This window comes from Argiope bruennichi, chromosome 4 (assembly GCF_947563725.1).
Source record: "Argiope bruennichi chromosome 4, qqArgBrue1.1, whole genome shotgun sequence".
NCBI classification, from domain to species: Eukaryota; Metazoa; Arthropoda; class Arachnida; order Araneae; family Araneidae; genus Argiope; species Argiope bruennichi.
In genome coordinates, this window is record NC_079154.1 from 82941748 (window position 1) to 82966615 (window position 24868).

General features: G+C 28.1%; 1 protein-coding gene across 1 annotated transcript in view; it reads right to left on the reverse strand.

Moving 5' to 3' along the window:
- Positions 1 to 4851: 4851 nt before the first annotated feature.
- LOC129965832 (reversion-inducing cysteine-rich protein with Kazal motifs-like) overlaps positions 4852 to 24868 on the reverse strand; it is a 128650-nt gene continuing 108633 nt past the window's right edge. Inside the window, exons 9-22 of the mRNA XM_056080047.1 lie at positions 23200 to 23349; positions 20848 to 20944; positions 18223 to 18496; positions 16044 to 16180; positions 13655 to 13795; positions 11753 to 11938; positions 10982 to 11068; positions 10581 to 10662; positions 9287 to 9376; positions 9126 to 9190; positions 8524 to 8651; positions 6742 to 6868; positions 6224 to 6322; positions 4852 to 5453 (exon numbers count right to left, since the gene is read on the reverse strand). Coding sequence (XP_055936022.1) covers positions 5026 to 5453; positions 6224 to 6322; positions 6742 to 6868; positions 8524 to 8651; positions 9126 to 9190; positions 9287 to 9376; positions 10581 to 10662; positions 10982 to 11068; positions 11753 to 11938; positions 13655 to 13795; positions 16044 to 16180; positions 18223 to 18496; positions 20848 to 20944; positions 23200 to 23349 — 2091 coding nt within the window. The 3' untranslated portion in view covers positions 4852 to 5025. The remainder of the gene's footprint in view (positions 5454 to 6223; positions 6323 to 6741; positions 6869 to 8523; positions 8652 to 9125; positions 9191 to 9286; positions 9377 to 10580; positions 10663 to 10981; positions 11069 to 11752; positions 11939 to 13654; positions 13796 to 16043; positions 16181 to 18222; positions 18497 to 20847; positions 20945 to 23199; positions 23350 to 24868) is intronic.

Consider the following 24868-nt stretch of genomic DNA (forward strand, 5'->3'; position numbering starts at 1 on the left):
TTTATATTTAAAAAAAATACTTAAATTTATATTTGTTAAAGGATGAAGCTTTCCAAAACAAAACTTGAAAGTAAAAATATGTTTCATATTAAGTCCTGTTGGAATAGTTTTGAAGTATGAAACAAAAGTTCAAATTCATTATGGCTTTTTCTGTGTACTCATAATCTGATTTATTGATATATTTCTTCAGAATTTGTACCTATTTTTCTTTTTTTTTTTAGTAATCGTATTCATACCAAACCAAGCAATATTTTGAGAATATAATGATGGGTGTAATTTTTTTTTTTTATATTTAGGGTACAGTACAATAAATTTCCTTTTACTATGAATCACGAATTACTAATCAGCAATGTGATTCTTCTGTGGCTTACTGCTTTTTTAGTATTTATCGTCTTTTTCAGTTTTTTTAACAAAAATTTTTTTCTCCCCAATTTTAAATGAATATAAAAGCCAACTGGATTGTAGCTTTGATAAATTTTTCAATACATTTACTATTTAATTCATACTTTTTACATGTGCATCCTTCATGCATTATTTTATGTTGCATGTTTTGATTTTCTCTTTTTTCCTTTTTAGTTATTCAAATCCTCAGTTCATATGCCAAAACTTGAAATTAAAAATCTGAGCTTATTAGCTTTGGCACAGTTTTATGCAAAAAGAAGGAGAATAGAATTCCAAATTCTACTTTATAAGGTACTAGCTTGAAAAGTCTTGTTTAGACTATGCCTTCTAGTTTCTAAGCTGTTTTAATTTCCTTATTATATGTTAGAATGAAAAAAAAAATGCTTTTTGATATGAAGGCTGAATTCAATATACAAAAAAATTTAAATTCAGTGTAACAAACATGAGAGAAAGTTTGAGGAAATTGAAGCGATGTGAGATGCGTGAGGATAGAACCTGGGACCTTGTGGTTTGCAGTCCAGTAACTAAACCATTATACCAAAACGATCATTCGGGTAGAAGATTTGTTAACTGCCTTATATGCTATTCACCACAGTACTCTCCCACCAGTGAGTCGGAGATGAGACGAACGATATAGCTGTTGAGTGGTGATGTATTGAGTAGCTGTTGTCTAAATGGGCCTGTACCCATTTGATTAGCGCTAAGCGTTATGCCGAGCATGTGTGGGTGCTGATGTGCCAAGTCTGCCTGGCGACTTTTGGGTTGCTGCATCAAGTGAGTGATGACTTTGGTTTTGCTGCGTCAAGTGAGTCTGACGACTTTGGTTTTGCTGCGTCAAGCAAGTCTGACGACTTTGGTTGCAGGTAGATGGTGCCACAACAGCTGTACGAAGGTTGAAGGTTCATTGTCCGAGGTCACCAATGAAGCAGTAGGTGAATGAAGATAATCAAAGGATTAGAAATGCTTTCTTTATATAGTAAAAATGGAAAGTATTATAATATAATGTGCATATTATGCACATCTGCAGCAGCATTTGGGACTGTCACTTTTAGATACTGCCTATTAAAATATTACCTCATTTGAACAATAGGAAGAACTTATCACAAAAAGTCCTGCAAGAACTTTCTCAAGATCTATTCTTCAATTGCTGCATCGCCAAGTGTAGTATCAGCATGATGGAACTTCTACCCTATTAATTTCTGGTTACATTAGAATGTTATGTTAGTACACCATTGATTCTGATGATGTGGTCCTGTTGAGTTGCTGGATTTGTCCAACTTCTTCAAAGTTCCCTGAAAAGCAGTTAAACTCATTGGATATCTGTGGCTGGTGGGAAATTCCAAAACATGGCTAGAATCTTTCAAAATATTAGAGAATCTATGCAAAGCTGATAGCATGCCTGTATTTCAAATCTCTAAAATATTCTTAAGCAACTTTTTTTTATTTATTATTTATATATTTTTTTTACAGCTATCAATCTTATGATTAAAAGATTTTTTACTCTCAATATTATTGTTTTAATTTCAGTCACTTTTTTGGCCTGTTTTATGAAGAAAGCAATTTTAACCCTCTTCCCTCCCCCCATCCCGCTAATTTGTTGCATTGGTCAATATATAGGAGATATCTTAAATATATATATATATATTGCTTTATTGAAATGTTTTCATTTATTTGTTTATTGTTTTATTTCTTAATCACTGGCAACAAGACTGATATGCATAATATTTTTATAAAAATTAAGGTTTTTTTCTTGCAGAGTTCATTTTTTTTATGTGATAGAAATTTGTTCCAAGCAGGTAAAGAAAACTTGACATTTTCATGGAACCATGATCTATTTTTTGAAGAGGGATGGGTAATATGTACAATGCATATCAACATGAATGATTTGAAATTTTTAATTAAATTCTTAAAAGAATACTGATTAGAGGAATAAAAACAAAGCTGAAAAATAAATTGATTAAATACTCGTGAATAAAATTGTGAAACACTTTGTAAATAATAGAATATATTTAAAATAATAAAAAAATTAATGAATTAGTCACAGTTTTAATCTTCGAATTAATTTTCATCAATTTTTGTTTCAGCTGAAAATTTTATGACTTCTAGATATGTCATCCAGATTTATCTCGATTTTCTGGTTTCGAGAGGAATTTAAAAAAAAATTCTACCATACATTCTCTATGCGAAAATCTTGCAACAAAAATTGCCAGTTCAAACCACCAATTTGATTTCAAAAAATTTTACTTCATTTGAACCTAATACCTCTTGATACCTAAATATATATGTGATTGTCTTCTTTCCACCACCCATCATTTTCAAGAGAAATCGAAAATATAGTGCCCCATTGGATGTCTATAGAGAAATCTTGGGACAAAGTTAACCAGCTCCAACCATCAAACCAATTGCAAAATGTTTCCTTTCATATGAAATCTCTTCTTATATCATCATGGATGGTTCACTCTCCACTTTCTTCCATTATTGAGAAAAATTGAAAATATACTACTTTTTTGTTTATTCTTCTCTATGAGAAAAATCTTGACAGTTTCTAAACTATAATTGTTAGAAATTCATTTTCAAAAATTTTTGCTCCATATGAATATTTTTGAGACTTTGACACATTAGAACTGGTCATTAACCCCCTCCCATACACACACACCACCACCACACGCACACACACATACCTTCTTCATTTTGAGACATATTGCAAATTAAAACTTTGACACAATTTTTAGTCTCAACAATTGGAAAGATTTTGTCAGTTTTCATTTTTAATTTGATAATTTTCTCTTTTTGGAGTTATTTTAATGAAATACATCTTTAAAAAAAACTTTTAAATTATGACTGCATAAAAATGATAAGAGTATTCTAATTTTTATTCAATGCTTGCAAAGTGCAGAAATTAATTGAAATGAAAATTGATGAATCCATGCTGTTGTTGAAGTTGAGTTGATATCTAAACTTTATTTTGGAAAACTGAGATGATGCATCTAGGAGTTGTGAGCTATCATGTGTAATAAAAATTGGTGAAATCAGTACTTTAAATATTTTATTTAGTGGATAAAATGTGTAAACTTTTCCTAAGATTCTTTCCTACAAACAGTGTACAATGCAGTAAAGCTTTTGAAATATTTTTTTAGAAATGGCTACTGATTGTGAGAATGGCACCATTAATTCGATATGAAATTCATATGTGCGACTTTAATTTCATGTGAAATAAATATTGGTATAATCAATATAGTGTTTGTAACTGGGAGGATAGTTCTTTGGCTTTGCCAATTATTTCAAATATATAGATGTGCAGACAACTGACTGGTTTTTTTAATATGTATCAATCCTGGCAGATAAACATACTTATTTATAAAAAAATAGCGAAGTTGTCATTTAGCCATTTGTTTTGTGTTCTTAATTTTTTCAAACTAATTATATTATTCCATTCCTAGTATTTCTTAATTATAAAGACATAATTATTTGACATAATGATTTTAGAAAATCAGATGCTCCCAAATTAAAACAGAGACGGCAATGAAAAGAGAAGGATTTCAAATAAGGAAATCAAATAATTTAAATTATCTCACTTCAATGCAGGAAAATTTGTAAATAATAGCTAAAGCAAGCTTATAAAAAAAATTGAAAGCGCATATATCATTCCTACTCATTTTAAAAACTTCAAACTATATAAGGAAGAACAAGTAAAATAAAATAAATTAATATTTTAATTGGTAACTAATTACACTCATAAAAAAGTATTTATTGAAGTTTCTTTTATCTTATTGTCCCTAATTTGGGGGAAAAGTAAATGAGCAAACAATTCAATAATTTAATTGATACTTATGTTCACTCAAATAATTTTTTTCTTTTCCTAGATCAATTGCTTGTTCAGAAATACAAGTTTCTTGAGAAACTGGGCATAATATTTGTCATTTATTGTAAACTGATTATATTATAACTAATTTCATGCTGCCTGCATCTTTAGGTGACCATTATTCATTTAAAGTTAAATATATCATTTAACTTTTCACCTTTTATTACTATAAATTTGAAAAACACTTTTCTCCAATGCTTTTAGATCCGAGTTAAATGTAGTAACACATATTATTTTTTTGCCAACAGAATATAATAATTATATACAGAATTATGAGATAGGAAATATTGTATTTAATAATGAAATTAAATTCAAGTGTATTTGAATGATTCGTAAATATTTTCATAGCATAGAAAAAAATGTATACTAACATTTATAATAATTTAATAAAAGAGTTGGAGAATTATAAACTGTTATTTTTATTTTAAATAGCAATATTGCATATCTAAAGCCAATCCATTATTATTTTATAAATTCTTAAATAAATACTGCATCATTTCTTCACTTTAATTTAAATAATAGCGGGAGTTTCTTAAAACATTGAAATGGTTTAAGTTGTAATTTTTGAAAAATAACATTCAAATTAGTTCAGCAGATGTAAAAAATAATTTATTTATATCACATGATAATTTGTAACATGCATGAACACACTAGAATACAATTTTTTAACACAAAAAAAAATCATTAAATATATTATTTACACTCTTGATCTTTTTATATACATTTATACATTAAAAAAATTAAAATTTCTAAAATACATTTTATAATGTCCTTTGTATGTGTAAGTAAATGGATGTAAATAGTGAAATAACAAATAAATTAAACAGACTAAAGTTAATTTGAGCACTGCTATCTGAAACTGGATCAATCATTATCGCAGTTGTGAAAAATGAAAGTGGCAGTTCAGTGAGCAATGTAGGACTCTGTTGCTTTATTAAAGCTTGAAGTTTTTCTGCTTCTCGATTGCAGGCTTCAACTTGTAACTTAGTGGGACTATCACTAATAGCTATGACTAGTACAATTATGTCTGATTCCAGACTTAAGTATGCAAACACATCACATTCAGTAACTTTCACATGTTCTCTGAATTTTTCAGCAATTGTTTGAATCACTACTGGATCCACATCTCGGATGGCTTCAACTGACCAATCAGATAACTTCTGACTGTAAAGAAGTCTGAGAGATGCACCTATAAAATGAAATTAAAATACAAGTTATTTTAAAATAGTGTATTACGGAAGTATAATTGCAAGTAATTTTATTAATATCTAAATTAACAGAACCATTAAGATATACATGTTTTGTTGATTGAATAAAAAATTTTCTCAATACAGAATTTTGTAATAAATTTTCTGTATGTAAATTACTTAAATATTTCCAGTATTTATTAATTAACTGATTGATTAAATTAAATTTTCTTTCTATAACAATGGTGTAAAATTTTCTTGGTTATCAAAGCTCTGAATGTAATGAACCCATTCTAGGGAACTGTAAATAATATCCATATAAATTTATCAGAATAAATATTTACTTTATATTCAGCTGTATATCCAAAATGATTTCAGCACTCTAAAAATACTATATGGGAAGTATTACCAGTAATAAAACATTTTAATGGAAATAAATAATTATTTTTATGCCAATTATTTAAATTCATCATATTATAACTCTGAATGCAAATTCTAAGAATTTTTCTTGGTTATTAAAAAATACATTAATTTGCTCTATGGAAAAGTATAGGAATTTTTGAAATTTTTAAAGATTGTAATAGAAATAGTAAGACATATTCTTGATTATCTGAAAACTTTTTTTTAAAAAAATTCAACTTTTAACAAAAGAGGAAAAAAGTATTTTTTTTTTGACAATTTGAGATCTTTATTAATAATCTATATTAATTTATTTAAATAATATATGACATGATTTTTTTCAACATTAAAATAGCATATTTCCTTATCTTACCACATATAGGGCAACAGCCTCCTGGTGGAAAAACTTTGGTACAATGCTCTGATGGTAGAGGTGAACATTTGATGCCAGCACATCTAGAATTTTTCCCATCTGTAAGTATAAGAATGAAGAAACTGTCATTTTAATTTTGTATAATATAAATGTATGAACATAGCATTATCTCAGTAAAACTACATTATTCTTTTTTCCTCTGATTGAAAAAATGTTTTTTTTTTCCTCCAATAGTTGCAAAATGTAGATGTAAATTGGATCTGAAATGTGTAAAATTTTAATGGAAATTAGTAAAATATTTGCATTGAAATGTGAAATAAATTATTTATTTTTAATTCCACAAAAGAATTAACAACATGCAAAACAACAATATTCAAGATGTTAGGTAGAGAAGTGTTAATTCTTTTGTTCAAATGTAATTGTAAGGATGTAAATGCAAGGACCTAAACTGCATATAGAATGAAAATGGTTTTAATATGAATACTAATATGTCAAACAATTATAATGCAGTAACTTACGTCTGGATCCAACAGCTGCACAAGCACCTTTGTAATCAACTGAAACTCTTTCAGCCCAAGCAGCACATTCACTTGCATATGTCTCTCCATTGTGACCACAAACTAATCCATTGCCTCGACAATGAGACTGTAAAGATAGAAAAAAAATTAAACAAGATTCATATCAACACGATAAGATCTAATCACACTGTATAAATTCAGTGAATAATTTACAATTTAAAAATTATGAATGACTTCAAGCAAAAAAAAAAAAAAAAAAACTTTAAATGCATACAGAGAAAAATGTTACAATATTTTTTTAATACTTTAAATAGTTATATCTATAAGAAAATTTTGGATACTAATAAATATTATTTAATACATGTATATATTTTTTCAATTCTTTAAAACTTGGTTTTTGTGAATTAAACTAGTAAATATTACAAGCCTCTCAAGCAACTATTTATAACCGAAGAAAGACAGATGTAATCAATTTGACCACAAGTGAATTTTAAATATTCATACTTCTTTTATTTATTCTTCTATTTCTTATGTATTAATTGACTTTTATTAATTATTCATAGTGATTATATATAATGAAAACTATTTGTTTTTGTTCCTTTTTATAAAAGTTATAAGTGTATATACCTAGAAAAGATTGACTGCAGTCATTTTGAGCACTGAATAAATATCATAAATATCTATGTTGGTTTTTTTTATTATATTTTTTTCATTATCTCTGCATTATTTAAGCTCATTTTGCATTGTTGTTTTGCAAAGATTTGAATAGAACTTAATGGAAAGGAATATAAATGAGGTGGTGGAGGAATACCACAAATACTCATCTACTAGTTACATATAATTCTTTTTGCCCCCCTTCTTATCTGCCTTATCTGAATGGCTTATATTTCTTTCTTTCATCCATTTGGATATATACTTTCTCTAAGGATGTCTCAAAGAATTGTTGGTAGCTATCAGAAAAAAGAAATCAATAAGTGTTGTGGAATTAATCTGAAACCAATTCTTATTTAAGTAGAAAATCTTTTTTTTTTTTTCTTTCTAAGAATAAATCTCTAAAAATGAAAAATCAAAAGCAGAGTATAAACATCTCTCTCATTCTAGGTATAAAGAATATGCCATGTTTTTAATGTTATATGCTATGAAAATTATTGCATTTCATGATTACACAATAATTTATTTGATGGTGAAATGACGTGAAGATACATGTTGTCGTCTTTTATATGGTTTATTGGTAACATCAACAACAAAAGGCACATGATTACGCCATAGTGTAGTAGGCCTAGAGAACTACACATAAAATTTCTCAGGAAAGAGAGAGCTGTGATCACATTCCCCCTAGTACGGGAGTCAAGTTCACTTCTGCTAGAAAAGAAAAATACTAACATCAACAGTGAGACCATGTGATATTTATATGACTGGCAGCTAGCTTCGCTCAGGAAGACCACATGGTTAACTGAATTCTTTAACATGCTATGTTACTAATTTGTTCTTGAAATTTATTGTATAAAATCGTTTTTGACCTTTCTTGGCTTAACCTCTTTTCCCTTCCTCTGAGACATAATTTTAATTTTCTCTGGGATATAATATTTAATTATTTATAATTCTTTCTATCTGGTAAAAGACTCTAACAAATGAATTATTTGCTTCTAAACTCGTTCTTTACATATTCTTATTTAGAAGAAAATAGTGATCTAAAATCTGCAACTAAGAGCTGCTTCAATTACCTATAAGCTAATTCCATTGTAATATTGTAAAAATAAAAATGTTGTTTCATTTACTTACCATACATTTTCCATAGTATGCTAAAGCCTTTCTTCGTTGTAGCATCCAGCAAATATTAGGATGCTCAACATTATCTGTATCACAGACTGGTGATTTAGGTAGCTGATTGCAGTTATGTTGCATGTTAACTGAAAAATAAATTTGTTAATTGTGTTTCCTTCTTTCACATCATTGAATATCATTCCTACATTTGTATTTAATAAAGATATAGCAATCACTATGTACATTAAAAACATTGCCAGATAAAATTTTAAGAGTATGTAAAAATTAAAAACTTAGACATTTTGACATTATGGATAAGCGATTTCTTTACATTACATTTATTTCATAAAGCTAGCCCGTATAAATCCTGTAGTTTAACCTCATTTTAGCATCAAGAATTTAGTGTTAACAATTGAGGAATTTAGCAGCTACAATCTGTGCACAAATTTAAAATAGCAAATACAAATATTATTTATTGCTGCGGAAAATGATTATCAAGTTATAGACAAAGTTTCAAATGAAAGAACGAGAATGGAATAAATGTAATCTAATAACATTTTTCATTTTATTTTTTAAAATTGTTTTTGATAATGCATAATGAAGACTTTTACTTTACTTACCACAATCATATTGCTTGCAACTTCTGTGTCTAATACTTAGACAAACCCTTTTTTTCGGGACACATCTTAAAAAAAAAGAGAAAGAAATTTAATTAAATTAGCTAATATTGTTGAATACAATATAAAGTTTAATTAAAGTTAGAATTGGAAGTTTGATGTACCTGTGATAAGGATGGCAGGAATTTGGACTGCATGGATCAGAATCATAGCAGGCACCAAATTCAAACTGATCATCAGTAAGACCTTTACATCTGAAAATATTGTAACAGATGATTTTAACAATAAACCAAAGTTAAAAGCTAACTTTTTGAATAAAACTAAACCATCATTTAATGAATTAAGAACACATTTAATGTTGAAAGATAGCAAAGCAGGAACTTTATTTATTTATCTGAATTTTTTATTTTAATCCTAATGAAAGTTGGAAATTTTATTTACTTTAATTTTTGCTTGCATTTAAAATAGAAATAAAATATATTTGCAAAAAAAATTACAGGTCTTGGCATTGAAATAGCTCAGCATAATATAAGAAGGTAGTTAATATATATTTTTTATTATTGAAAATGACGCTTACTTATTCAGATTCACTCCTTAAATAATTTTAAAAACATGATAAGAAATGCACACTTTCTACTTATTTGTTTTGATTGTAGCATAGCAATGAAAACAGGGTAGGGAATACTAACTTTAGGGAGTGTAGGAAACACTGGCAGATTGAAACATTTTATAGCCCTACCCAGTGTGCTATATGAGACCGCTTGTTTAATAACCAGTAATCTTGATTTATGTTACATCATGTTTTTAGCTTAATCAAGCTGTTATTGCAATTATTTAATTTTTTATTTTAAATTTTTTTTTTGCAAAAATCTATTTTTATAATACATATATCATGGAAGGATGGTTAATTTATATATATACAACTGGCTACTAATATAAAAATACAGTTATTCCCATTATCATACATCATTCTTAGATGCATGTTCACAGAAAAATAAAGATTTTAATGGTTAACATACAAATCAGTCCAAGTACTGAAAATTTCAAATGATCTAAATTCAAACTACTAGATGAGATTTCTAACATGTTTTGTATGACCGAAAAAGATTCGGTGCAGTCTGTTTTTTAGTTTTTTATTTTACTTTTTAAATTTTGTTTACATACAAATAAATTCTTATTTGTATAATTTCAATTGATCATTCCTATTTAAAAATTTTTTTAAATGCTAATATTTTTGTTGATATCAAATTTATTAAAATATAAATAATTCATTTTCTGATGACAAGAGCTGCTCAGTTGGAAAACTCAAAAAATTTAATAAGTGAACCATCTTACTAATTAACAAATTTAAAAAAAATTCAGAAGTGTTTGAAATTTTTTTTTTTTTTTGCCTCCATTAAAATATATAATTCAATCAATCACAAATTAAAAGCCCCTAGATTTGAAAACAAAATTTACCTAGCCAAACAAGCACTTGGATACGTTTTGCCATTAGCACCACATACAGGAACATAATGATCTTGGCAATTACAGGGTAGACCTAAAAAAAAAAAAAAAAAAACATTGCAATGTATGTAAAGCAGAAGATATTAAAAAGGTCAAGATTATAATTTTTATATCAAATAATTCTAATTTTACCTACTTAAGGAGTTTGTTATTTGAATTTTTTTATGAAAAATATTTAATTGATATTCATTTAGAAGTAAGATTAAAAACATTCATAGTTAAAAAAATAATTTCAGGTTGAATAATTCAGGAAGATTAAACTGATAATATAATTACAATCATTTAAATAAAATTCAAATTTCTTAACTGATTAAATATATAACATATTCAATTATCTATAATCAGAAATATACCTGAATTGCATTGTTTTGGAGAGCAGGTTACTTCCCCATCATAACAAAAACAAGTTTTACAGCCATCAACAAACAATGTATTGTGATCTGTAAATTAAATTGAATTTTTTTTAAAAAAAGAGAATGGTTATATTGATATTTATTGTAGAAGAAATATAATAACCTGAATCACATTTTAAAGGTCCAAATTTTGAAATAAATTAAAATACAGGGTTTTATTATAAGATTAGAAATACCAATAAAATGAAAATTACAAAGCCAAAAGAAACAAAAATTTAAATACAGTAGATGAGGTTATTAGATTTTATAAATCTTTTTTAGCTATAAATGCCATCAAACAGGGAAAGCTACTTTATGGCTGCATGGAATTTCACTTTCATTTATAGCATAAAGATTTAAAATTTTCTAAATTTTGATTGAACTTAACAGATTTTAAATCCTTTTCACAATGGTTTTAGAATTTATTGAATGTATGATTTATCAAATTTATATTTAACTGAGCAACATTTTGCAAAAAAAAATGAAAAGTAAAACTATATGGGTGAAAGATTGGAGCTATGGAAATATTTATTCTTAATTTTAAAATATTTTTCTAAACTCTTACATTTATGCACATCTTTATGCTTACATTTTTTGCATCTTATCAGTCAAGTGATCAACAATGTAAGTACAAATATGTCTACTATTAATAAAATAATATTTAAAAAAAATTTTTTTTTTTTTTTTTTTGCTATCGACAGATTTCTATTCAAATTAAAATGAAGTACTTACTATATCGCTTTCCTTCATGCCAACAATGATCAGTGCTAATACAAGAAGGTGTCATACAATCTTCTAGCACACTTTCAGGGTTGCAATAACAAACCATATGACAGTGAGGTCCGTGTGTATTGCTAGGAACACGTACAAAAGAATTCCTTGGAACTATGAGTTGTGACATATCTCCCATTCTGCAACCTGTAACAATATCTAGTTTAGTATGCAGAAGTTAATGCTTGCTGTTAGTCTAAATTATCAATCCAAAATAATAAGCGAAGTTTTTAATTTTGCTAAGATGAAAAATCACAATGTTATCTAAGACAATATTGTAATCTTATTTCTGAAAAAAAGTATCTTCACATTCCATTAGACTTACTTATACTTATTTTTCACTTGAGCGCCGAGTACTTTTTTTTCCACACATATAATAAAAAATAATTACTTTTTAATTTGTTTTAAATGTTTTTATTTTAAAAAGTTTTAATCAGACAGTTTAATTTTTTTAATAAGGCAGTTTGCTTTTTAAGTGCCTATACATAATATTCATTTACAGTGTCTGTAAGAATCTTTGTATACTGTCTGTCAGTATATCTGATTTTTTTTAAAATTACTTCTGCTTTTAGTTGGTATCTATACCTTATTATTTGGTTAGAAAGTACACTTATTAGTGCTTTCAAATGGAAGTGCAATGATATATATATAATTGGACATAAATTTTAATGACTGTAGATCAGAGATGGGTATTAAGTCGACCACGATCAATAATGGACCACCATGACATTTTGGGGTGACCGCCTTCAATAAGATCTAAGACATACATACTAAAAGAAACATTTATGAAACATTTATTTTCCTCAAGAAATAAAGAGAATACAAAGTTTTTCTCCTTCAAAATGATATATTTATAAAAGCATGCAATTTAAAATCTATAAATAACTTATGGAATCTGATAGATGTACCCAAACTTAAAATGTTGCATATCATTTAACACTGTACTTCAGCTCTACCTGCCTGTGTGAACCTGCATTTTCAATGATGAATATATTTAAAATAACGTATCGTTCTTGTCTCATAGAGGACTACTTAGAATCCAGTGCAAGATTAGCAGTTAGTAATTATATACTGAGATATCGGAGAGAGTAAGTAGCTTAAGTCTTCTACTAACTATAACTAGGAGAACTAACTTTAAAAAATAAATCCTTTTTTTCTAATGTATTTTGAATTTTTTGATATTAAATGCATTATTTGATATTATTATTTTTATGGCGTTATTATGTTTGAAGTTCTGTAGGGAAGTACATATTCCATATTTATTATTAAGTTATAATAAATATTGCAGACCTACACCACTAAGTGGACTGCAATACCTTGAAAAAATTAGAAGTAGCCGTAGCCTGGAAAAGTCTACCCAGCCCTTTGTAGATGAACACCAAATGGAATGAAATAATCCTTGTTTGCCATAGTAAATTCGATGTAGTTTCTGTAGTATGATGAACTGTTACAAAGTGATTCTTAGTTTTAAATCAGCATACCTTGAACTTACAAAAGGACAGTTTTAGAACTTGGTCTTAATTCATAAATATGATCAGATGATGACTATAATGCATATATCGACTCTCACTCTCCAGATTTCCATATCACTTTAATGGAAGGATATTTGACTATGACATTAAGCCAGTGTATATAGATCGCATTCTGAACCTGGGACTCATTGATTCCCAAGATAGAACTGCCTGTAGAAAAATTAATTTGAAGTGTTAAAGTGTGATTGATTAGAGTGGGTTTGAAGCAAAATAATTAATATGAAATTTATATAAGCAAAATATAATAGTAATTAAAATATCCCTGAATAGTTCTAATACAATGAATTTCAAAATAAATTTTTTTTCTTATGATTATTTTTTAAATGTTTACCTGGGACACAAGCATACTGATTGCATTTTTGATGAGTTAAGCAGTTTCTATCCACCATGCACACATCATGAAGACCTTTACATTTATTTGGCTTACAGGGATGCGTAATTTCTAATGCTTCTTGGATGTACTTGCTTTTGACTAAAAAAAAAGAAGAAATTAGTAACAGTTATAGCTTTTTTTTAATTTTATATTTATTTATTGTTTATAAGTGTACAAGAATTGCAATTACAATAAACAATTCAAAGCAACGTTTAGATAATCATGCAAATACATCATTACCCATATGCAACAAGAACTTGCATCTACACTGTAAACTGCAAAGATATTTTAATCAAAGATGAAGAGAAAAAAATATCTAAATATAAGTATATAAATAAACTTGATAAAAAATGATCCAGAAGCTGGAAACTAAAGATGGGAACTATATAATTATATTCTAATTAACTGTATTCTAACAGAAGCTTTTTATATAGAAGCCTTTAAAAGTGGAAGTTCCAAACAGGAATATATATATATATATATATGAAACGATATTTTAAAATTTAATTTAAACTTCATTAATTTCTTAATTTTTAGCTCAATTTAGCCCATATTAGCTTCATTCTAGAATATTCTATTTCCTGATCCCATTCTATCTAATTAATTCAACAGAAGCTTTGTAAAATTGCTGAATCGGCTAAAAGCCTCACGTTCCCACACTCCGAGTGAAGGGACAAAATACCGCTGACTTGACAAATACTTTTTTAAAAGATCCCTGTGTTTCCCTTGCCTGAGTTGTGCGAGTGTAGAGAAAATCCCTATCTAAATATCTTTGTATTAGCACTGTGAAAAAATATTTTCCCTATCAATATCTCATGTTATTTAAGACCAGGTATAAAATGTTCATAAGCTTTTCCTCATTCCGCTCTGTGTCGTTGTGTGTGTGCTCGTCGCTCCTGCTTGTACTCTGGGATGAAATAAAACGACGTCAAAAAATCGAAAGTCCATTCAATGTCTTCGAAACTGCCTTCTGATTAAAAAATTATATGCTTACATATATATATTTCCGATTAGAACTTAATGAAAAACAAATTATCCATTAATTAAAAATCTCTCTGCCACAAAAGGATAATTTTGCAGTTTCTTTGCTTAATATTTACGTGAATTTATGACAGAAGATTAAATTGCAATGCAAGATCAGTTACTTTTTATAAAGATATTAGAAAATATTATTAAAGTGTTTATTATTTTATTTGAGTGTGCAGTCCCACAAATTAAAAAAAAATAAAAGCCTTTTAATATTAGTTAATATTATAATTAATCGTTCAAAAACATAAAAGCAAATATTTTTTCATATTTTGTTAAATTGTGTCAATAATTTTTATTTATCATTAGCAGATAAATTTAATAACACGGAAATTAATTTTTCTGGTAATAAAAAAAACAATAACTACAAAAAGATTTTTTTTTAAATATTGTTTTGCATGATAATACTAAGATAAAAAAAAAACTTTGAAAAAATAAGAATTTATTGAATAACATATAAAAGCTGCATTAAACAGAAAAATTCGTTAAAAAAACACCCACACAAAATATTTCAACTTGCTAATTCGCTACTTATAGCTACTTATAAAATATTTATTCGCTACTTTATATATATATATATATATATGCGGAGGGCATAATAAAATTTAAAAAAATTATCTATTCAAGAATTGAATTGCTAGAAAAGAAAAAAAATATAAATAAGCAGTGGTAGTATTAATAGCCCTGTCACAGCCAAAGGTTGTCCGGATAAATTGATGAGGCCATTATAACAGAATCCCACTAGCATAAAACCACAGACGACCCAAGACAGACAATGACGGAATTCCGGCATTCAACTCTTTCTCCAAAATCCCTACGAGAACGCGTCGCTCAGCGTCACAACCAGCAAAAATAATCACCAACCAATTGAAATATCTACCCGATTCAAGCAAGATGAAGTACAGGTAAGCAACTCCCGTTATCACATTCTTTTCTTAATCCACTCCACCTTGCCGAAAAATTTTATTAGTTTTAAATAGGAATTTAAATAAAATTATTTTTAATCCCTCCGATTTAAAAATTCTGATGTTAAAAACAAAAGAAGCAGGTGATATATCATTAAGATTAAATTTAATTGAAAGAATAAAGATATAACAATTATGTGCGAATATTTACAAATGTAAAAAATTGCATTCTTTACCTTTAAACACATTTCACATTTTAATTATTTTTTAATACTAAAAATAAAAAGTTGAAGCATGTTTCATCCCCTCTCCCCACTTTCTGAAAAACTTGGTTAAATAAATCATTATTAGTTATTCATAATGAGAATTATGAAAGCAAAACATTCATTATCAAATAATAGCAAAATTAGTCTCACCCAGATAAGGCAATAAAGATATACAAGGTGTATCATTCCCTGGAGGCGACAAGATCTCACACAATGTAACAGGATTTTGGTTGTGTTTCAGACGGCTGCGGTCCACGCACTTGTTCAAAATATCGATGCAATCAGCCCTGCGTAATAAATAATTAAATTTTATGTGTATGAATATAAATATATTTTAAATAAATGCGAATCGTTACTATAACTGTTTTAATATAATGATGAATGTGTAACTATGTATTTAATCAAATACATATAATATCTGAAAATTCATGTTAAAGAATAATGCATTGCAATTGAAACCACGGAGCTCCCTATTCCCCTTCCTTACTTTAAAATTACATATATATTTATTGATTTTAATTTAATTTTTATGTAAACAATTTTAAATAGCAAATTTCGACAAAGTGATATTATAAAACATCTAATTGCAGATCACTATCATGAGATTTGGTTTCAAAATTAAAATATAAAGTTAGTTTTATACTAAATAGTTTCCAAAAATGACAAAATTTTTAACACAATCTAATCTTTATTCTTTGAAAATATTACAAAGACTCTCACGGCTTCGACGTCCCTAAGCAATTTTCTATTTTGATTATTTAATAATCGAAATCAGAAAGTAGCGGAGGGGTGAGTCATGAATGTGCAGGTGCTTTGGAGAAAAATATGAGGTGAAAGTGCTCTTAAATGTTGTAAGGAGGCATAAAAATCACATTACACTTTGAGCCAATGAACCGAAGCCATTTTACAGATTGAAAATAAGTAAGTAAAATTAGGCATTCCAAGGATAATTGCAACAAAATACTTTAAAACGATGAAATAATAATAAGTAGAAATAACAATTTCATTTAGTGGTATGAAGAGAAAGTAATTAAGTACAAATAACAATAATATTTACAAAATAACAATAAATATTAAGACTCTTAAATATAATTTTTTAGAAAGTTTTAATCAAATACCTTGAAACGTCATTCTTATAAAAATCAATTTTTCCTTCATTCATATTTTTATAAAATTATTTCAAATTCATTGCAATTTATTTGTGAATTTCAAATTCATCGCAATTTATTTGTGAATTTACCTAAATCAGAAATATTTCTTTAAAGCAATGTATAAAGTTGCATTTTCATCAATATCGAATAAAAGAAAATATTGTTACATAATAATATCTTTTAATTTTTTATAAGATTAAGAAGCTTGCTACATGATAATGAGAAGCGTGTTTTATCTGTGGTGGTAACATTATAAGCCAGTTAACAATTTCCGGAGAAGAGTGTACACTTTTGTCTAGTGGCTTTGTTACTCGGCTACGAACCTTAACGTTACAAGTTCGAACCTCAACCTGCACACATCTCTACCAATGTGAAAGAAAATGCAAGTCTGTTGGAACTCTACAAAGCAGACCATTTGTCCCATTACTAAATTTGGTACAAATATATTTTGGTAGGACGAATTTTCTTTACAATTTAGATTATATTTTTAATTTATTTAAAATAAAGCTTGATTTTGACATTTTCCACGATAGTTTCGGATATATTCCAGGACAAAAATTATTTTTACATCATTAGAAATTCAAAATTCGTGTTTGCAATGATTCCGTTTTTAGTGGGCAGGCAAAATTTTCCTGGATATTAGAACTTTTTCAAAAATATATTGTGCGCATCTTTCAATAGTATCTTTCATTGTTAGAATGAAATTCAAATCGTTTTCGCATTTCATCAAATATTTAATCGCGTAATTTTCGCTTATTGTCGAAAGCAGAAGAAGAAATATTCTCTTTATTTACTGAATGTATAGTTCATAAAAGAAATAGGAAAATAAAATTATAGTCCACGAAAGATGACATGCAACTAGAAAAGGGATTATCCTGTCATTACGTTTTTTAAAACAGTATTTCACGGGATTTGTATTCGTTAAGAAGATTCATGTGCACAATTAACAGAACGGGCAAAGGTTATTAAAATAACATGTCTAATTTAATGTTTATCAAAATATGATGCTTAAAAATATTTTGCTGAGGTTATTATGTACATTAAGTTGCGAACGTAGCATAAAAAATTTAATTGATGCTAAACACAGCCAGTATTTCCGATGACCTTGTAGTCAAAGGTGACTGCTATGACAATAAAATTGAAAAAAAAAAAAAAAAATAACAGATCATGAGACATACTTGCATATTCTATTGACATGAGCTTCATTGTGACATGGTTTGATCTGTAGCGCACAAGCGATAGCTTTCCATACTTCTGAATAGCATTGAGATATCTTCAAGACAGGTATCTCCATCATTGGGAGGTGGATAATACCATTTTCCCAGGATTCTACATCGTTCTGGGCTGCCCGATCAGATCGCTGATTGCAACTGCGGAATAGCTCGGTAGGGCGAAAATTGAAGTTGGTGCAGTAGCCCAGGCCTTCACAGCCCAATTCACATGGCTCATCAACTGGAAGATAAAGGAAAACAGAAATTTACGATAGCTTAATATTTGAAAATAATTAGATAGTCTGAAATGCTTTAGTTATCAGTTTATGATGGGATACTAAGCGTATCCTATGAATAGTTTTAAACTTAGCTTTGTTTATCATTTTTATCAGATTGCAGTAAAAAAAGTAATAATAACATGATATGATACATAAAATTATCTTAAGACTCACAAATTTGAATATTTATGTGTTATGTTAATTAGGAAAAATTCTTATACTAGGTGTCCATTCAAATAGCGGATCAGTTGCTGATTTCTAAGCCGTTCGAGGCAGATATATACTTCCCAATTAAAGCTTTAAATGATTAAAGTTTTATATTTTGTATTGTTTCTATCAATTGTCACGCTGAAAAAAAGTAATGTATAATTTTTATATAATTCCCGGCCTATTAATCATATTTAGCAAAATATTTTTGTTACACTAACACACAGTTTATGCTTCACTGATCAAAATGAACTATATTATAAAGCTTTAAAATATCTTTTTTTTTTTTTTTTTTTTTTTTTTTTTTTTACATTTCATTGCTTATTTCAAATAAGATCCACCAATCACTGGAAGTCTGAAGCTGCCGTTGACTGGCCTAAAAAAGAAATACTAAGTTTCATAATTCGTTTTGACTGCATAAGTGATTTCTTAGTTTAACTTTCTCACTACTGATGCGATCATACAAGTTTTATATTGGTGGACCAGTTTCTATAGCAAATGAGGGATATAGGATATAAAGAGTATTATCATCAAAGATATCCTCGCTTTACATCCTCAAACTCTTGTTTAAAACCGAAATAGACCCAAAATTGATCTATATAGAAATTGCATGGTTAACAATGGAAAGGTTCAAATGTTAGTATGTCTAAAATATTTTATTAAGTATGATTAATAGGATTGTCGGGGGAAGGGTGCATAAAAATTTAAATATCATAATGTTTCCAGTATTAAATTTATTGTCAAAAATATTATAATTCTTTATATTATGTAAATCAATATTTCAGCAGGAACTATATACCTGTCTCCAATAATTTTGCCATTATTTATTGGTTCATGATAAAAGTGAGCATCTTATATAATTTAGGATCCATAAAAACCTTAATACGACGCTAACGTTATATTGTACAATCAATAATACTGGAAAAGTAACTAAAAAAACTTGAAGAGATTATCTTATAAAGAAATGGATTCATATCCGTAAGTTATGACAAGTTTTGATAAATTGCATGTTTCTTGCAGTGACACATTTAGAATTTTGGGGCTGTAGGCAGCACATATCATGAGGCCCCTTCTTTTAATAAACGGTTAATTTAGTTTCTCAGCGCATTTTAAATTTAATAACATATTAATGATTTATTTTAGGTTTATTTAATTTATTTTAGTTAATCGACCAAAATATGTACTTTTATTTATTTGTTTATTTATAAGTCTCATAATTGGCCGTTACTTGCGCTTATCAGCTATGTTATTTAATCAGCTCTCGGCATACATAGCATCTGCAATTTAATTATTATGAATGTGATGAACAAGATAATTGTACTTGAAACAGTCTTAAAAAAATGATTTTAATTTATAATTCTTCGAATATTTTTTAGAAATTTGGCAGCTAGTTTAATTATATTTTTAATCCACCTGGCTGCAGTGACCTCCTGCCCAGGCAGCTGCCTATCTGGAAATCTATCACTGGTTTCTTGTACATTTATTAACAGGTGATTAATGGGCATGAATATGCAAAAGAAAAAGCGTTAAAACAATGTATTCAATAATTTTTATTCTCATTAAAATAAATGAAGTTGTTTCAATATAAGCATTTGCTGTATTTTTATTTCGAGTATTTTGCTGTATTTTATTCAATAAATTATACGTTAAATACAATAATTTAAAATTAAAATGATTACAATTAGTAAAATATCTATATTAAATTAAATAATTAAATGAAATCAAATTTTAAATTTACAGTTTTTAAAAATATAATGTAAGTTAAGAAAGTTCAATCAAATCACTACCCCTCCCTCCCCCCCCCAAAAAAAGAAGAATTGATTTCATAGTTATTATAATTTGTATAATTCTTTTTATTAAATTTAATAAAATTCAGCAGATTAGCGAATGGGAAATGTTGTTTTAAAAAAAATCTAAGATGAATTATATTTATCTTGCATTTTTTAATGCAATCTTTATGCTATATTGGATAATTTAATTAATTGCCTCAGTGCTTTTTATAATGATTCCTTTTATAAAGTTCTCACAAAGTTGTTTCCTATGCAATCATTAAAAATGACAAAGCAAAATTCATTTTGGAATGTTTGATTTATATTTCAAAGTTCACCTTCAGTTAAGCATCGAGTCATTTCTGATTCTGCAAGTTGATACTGACACAAACGATCAAAGTCATTCCAACTGCTGGTCCACTGATTACTAAATGTCTGAAAAACAAAAGAAAATTCGATTTTCAGATAAACAGATAAGGCACGCCAATATCGGAAACTCTATTTCAGAAGTAAAAATGATGATTAGATATAATTCAGAGAATAAAATATTTATTTCAATATCTTTTATATTATGTAGTTAATCGTGTATGCAAACTTAGATGAAGTTTCATTTATTATGTACCTGTAAGAGGGGGGGATGTAGTGCATAGACTTCTCGGTAAGAAATATAATATTTAATATTAATTAAATGTGACTAACCTAATATTTACACTTAACTTCATTTTAGTTGTAAAGGTTGAAGTTAAAAATTATGATTAATTATAGGAATTTACTAAAAATTTTAAGTTCTTGTTTTTAACACCATTTTTAACAAAAGCAGAGTTTTTAGCCCTTAGCACATAGAGACGATTACTTTAAGCGAGCGTGCATTTCAATCATTATTAATTAAATAATATATATACTTACAAATAATATATATATATATATATATATATATATTAAAGTCATGGAATAGTAATATGCAAATATACAAATAGTAGTTGTATCACGTACAAAATATATAAATGGGCAGTGCATTGACAGACTTTTATTTCTATTCAAGTGATTCATTTAAGAAAGTTTCTGATGTGATTTTGGCCGCAATTAACAGACTTTGAACATAAATGGTAGTTAGAGCCAGACGCATGGAACATTCCATTTCAGAAATCGTTAGGTAATTTAACATTCCGAGATCACAGAATCGAGTGTTCTGAGGATACCTAATTTCAGACATAACTTGCCACCATGGACAGCGCACTGCGCGACCGCCTGCATTTAATAACCTAGACCAGCGATGTGTGTGTAGAATTGTCAGTGTTAGCAAGATACGCCGTGAGATAACCGCAAGAATCAGTGGATGTATGATGGATATGTTCGTTAGGACAGTGCAACGAAATTTGGCTTTAATGGACTATGACAGTAGAAGACCAATTCGAGTGCCTTTATAAACAGCACGGCATCGTTTCTGCTAGACTTGTAATCACATCGGTTAAACCCTAGACGATTAGAAAACCGTGACTTGGTCAGATGAGTCACGATTTCTGTTGGTAAGAGTTGATGGTAGGGCTCGGGTGTAGTGCAGACCTTACGAAGCCATGGGTCCAAATTGTCAATAAGGCATTGCGTAAGCAGGTGGCGACTCCATAATATTGTGGGTCTGTTTTACACAGAATGGACCGAGTCTTCTGGGCCAGTGCTCAGGTTCTCTGCTATTTGGAGACCACTTGCAGCCATTCATGTACCCAAACTAGTATGGACTTTTTATGAATGACAATGCGCTATGCCACCGGACTACAATTGTTCGCGATTGGTTTGAAGAACATTTGGAAAAATTCCAGTAAATGACTTGACCACCTAAATCGCTCGACAGGGATCCACATCGGACATTTAAGGAACTTTGTCGAGAGGTATGTTCGTGCACAAAATCCTTCACCAGCAATGCTCTCGCAATTATGGACATCTATACAGGCAGCATGCTCAGAATTTCTGCAGAAGACTTTCAACGATTTGTTGAGTTCATGTCACATCGATTTGCGGTATTTTGCCGCGATAAAGGAGACAGACTGTCATTAGGAGATATCCCATGACTTTTGTCACCTCAGTGTATATAATTAGTTTTCAAGAGTAACAAAAAAAAAAGGGAAAAAAAAAGCTATTTTTCTCTCAAAGCAGATTCGTTCGTGTGCTAAGAGCTGCAAACTTTTTCCTTTCCCGATCACATTTCAGATAAAAAAAAATTTCGAGGTGTTATTTAATCTGAAGCTGATATAAGTACTTTAAGAAAATCGGAATTTCAATCACGTTCGGAATAATTTTAAAGAATATTTTTTTAAATAACATTTATTCCTTATTTTATTGCTTATACTGCCTCAAACTTTAACAATTCTTGATTTGATTTCCAGATTATTTTTTCAAAAATACATTATGTATTCTAATATACTAATAAAACCATTTTTTTAAAAAAAACCCAGTATTTATTTATTTATTATTTTCTACTTTTTAGATTTTAATATATTTCATATTTCATTATTAAAATTATGCTGGAATCTTATAATCAGTTTTTCTCAAATTCACTCCCAATAACTGCAGATGATGTCAAAATTCTTTTTGTAAATTGAAAATCAATGAAAAAAAATTGATTGCAAACTTCCATTTTTACAAACACAAAAATATGTCAAATGAAATTTAAATGTATAAAAATAAAGCAGTACTTCGATGCATAATCGTTGGCAGTTGATTGTGGCCGCTCTGAAACAACACTGCAATTTGGCACTGTCCATTCCCACTTTTTCAGACTGTATCAAAGAGCCTCCAGGTTCATTAGCAGCAGAATTGATCAAAAAACATTGCCATAATCGATCCTAATTGGGAAGAAAAAATGAAATTGTCTTAATTATTTTACATGAAATTTCAAGCGAGAAAAAAATGCCAACAAAATGTTCATAATCAAGCTGGCAACCATTAAAAAAAATGTAAAAATTATTGACTATAATTCAGAATTTCGTTTAGACTATCCGTAGCTACAATATTTAAAGAAGGTCAAATCAGACGCAAAATAAATTGACAGAAAATAGCCTGAATGTAAAATATGTGAGTTTATGATTTTAAAAATCAGGAATTAAAAAAAAAATAGTTTACGTATCATTATTATAAATTAAAGGCATGACGATTTTTTTTATAATTGAAAGAAGGGAAATTCCACATTTTCAGTGAAAAAATTACTTATAGAATACAAATTAAAATTTAATTTAGTGTAGAGCATCAAGATGTTTTGCATAGTATATTTTCGATTAAAGAAAATGCTATTGTAGAATTAAACAATAATTTTTACTTTCTAATGAAACAAGTAAAAAAATAATACATAAAAATATCTGAATGCGAAATCTTATGTAGTAACATTTTGTTATTTTCAGATTTATTTTGTAATTATTGCTAAAGATGGTCATTTTCTAAGCAATGTGAAAAAGTTATTTCGGCACAGAAGTTACTTACCTAATCCATTGCTGCTAAAAAGAAAATTTTTGAAAATTATATCCAAACAGTAAGAAATTCATTTGTTTTCAAATAGAAAAAAAATGCATGGAATCGATCGTTATCGTTATATTAAAATATATAAAATATAGAAATTAGGTAAGAATAAAATACAAATCTATTACTATGCTAACAGTTTTACAATTATCACAAATTCTGCATACATCATGTACGACTTTCTACTTATATTATGAATTCGATTACTGCATTTGTTAGAAAATTTTAAAAATATATTAATATAATCAAAAATCTTTTCTCAGCTTTCTCATTTACTTCCATGTAAGAAAATTATTTATAGTATGTGGTTTAAAGTTATTTGACTTGTATCTAACTTTTCCATTGGTATTCAAAATAATTAAAAATATATCAAGTTGAATTTTTCAGTGACAATTTGTTACGGTAGGATTTTTATTTTTTTATTTTGATGTTTTCCAACGAAAAATATATAGCAATAACTCTTCATATATCAAGATGGGAAAAAATTAACCATCTAGGAAATTATATATATCAGATATTAACTTTATTGTAAAATATTCTCTTATTTCCTGATCCCATTTCACTTTTTCTATTTAATTAATGCAACAAAAAGCTCTATTAAAATGCTTTCGTCAGCGGTTCATACGCTAGGTGTAAAGGGATAAAAAATTGCTGACTTAAACAAATTCTTCTAAAAGATCTCTAATTCCCTTACTAATTCGACACGTGTAGGAAATCCCTACCAAAATCTCACAGTATATATTCACAGGGATAAAATTTCCATTAGCTTTTCCTCATTTCGTTGTATGTCGTTCTGTGTTGATGTGGTCGTCGTTTATTCTTGTACATAAATCATTCCTCCCAAGTTGCAAT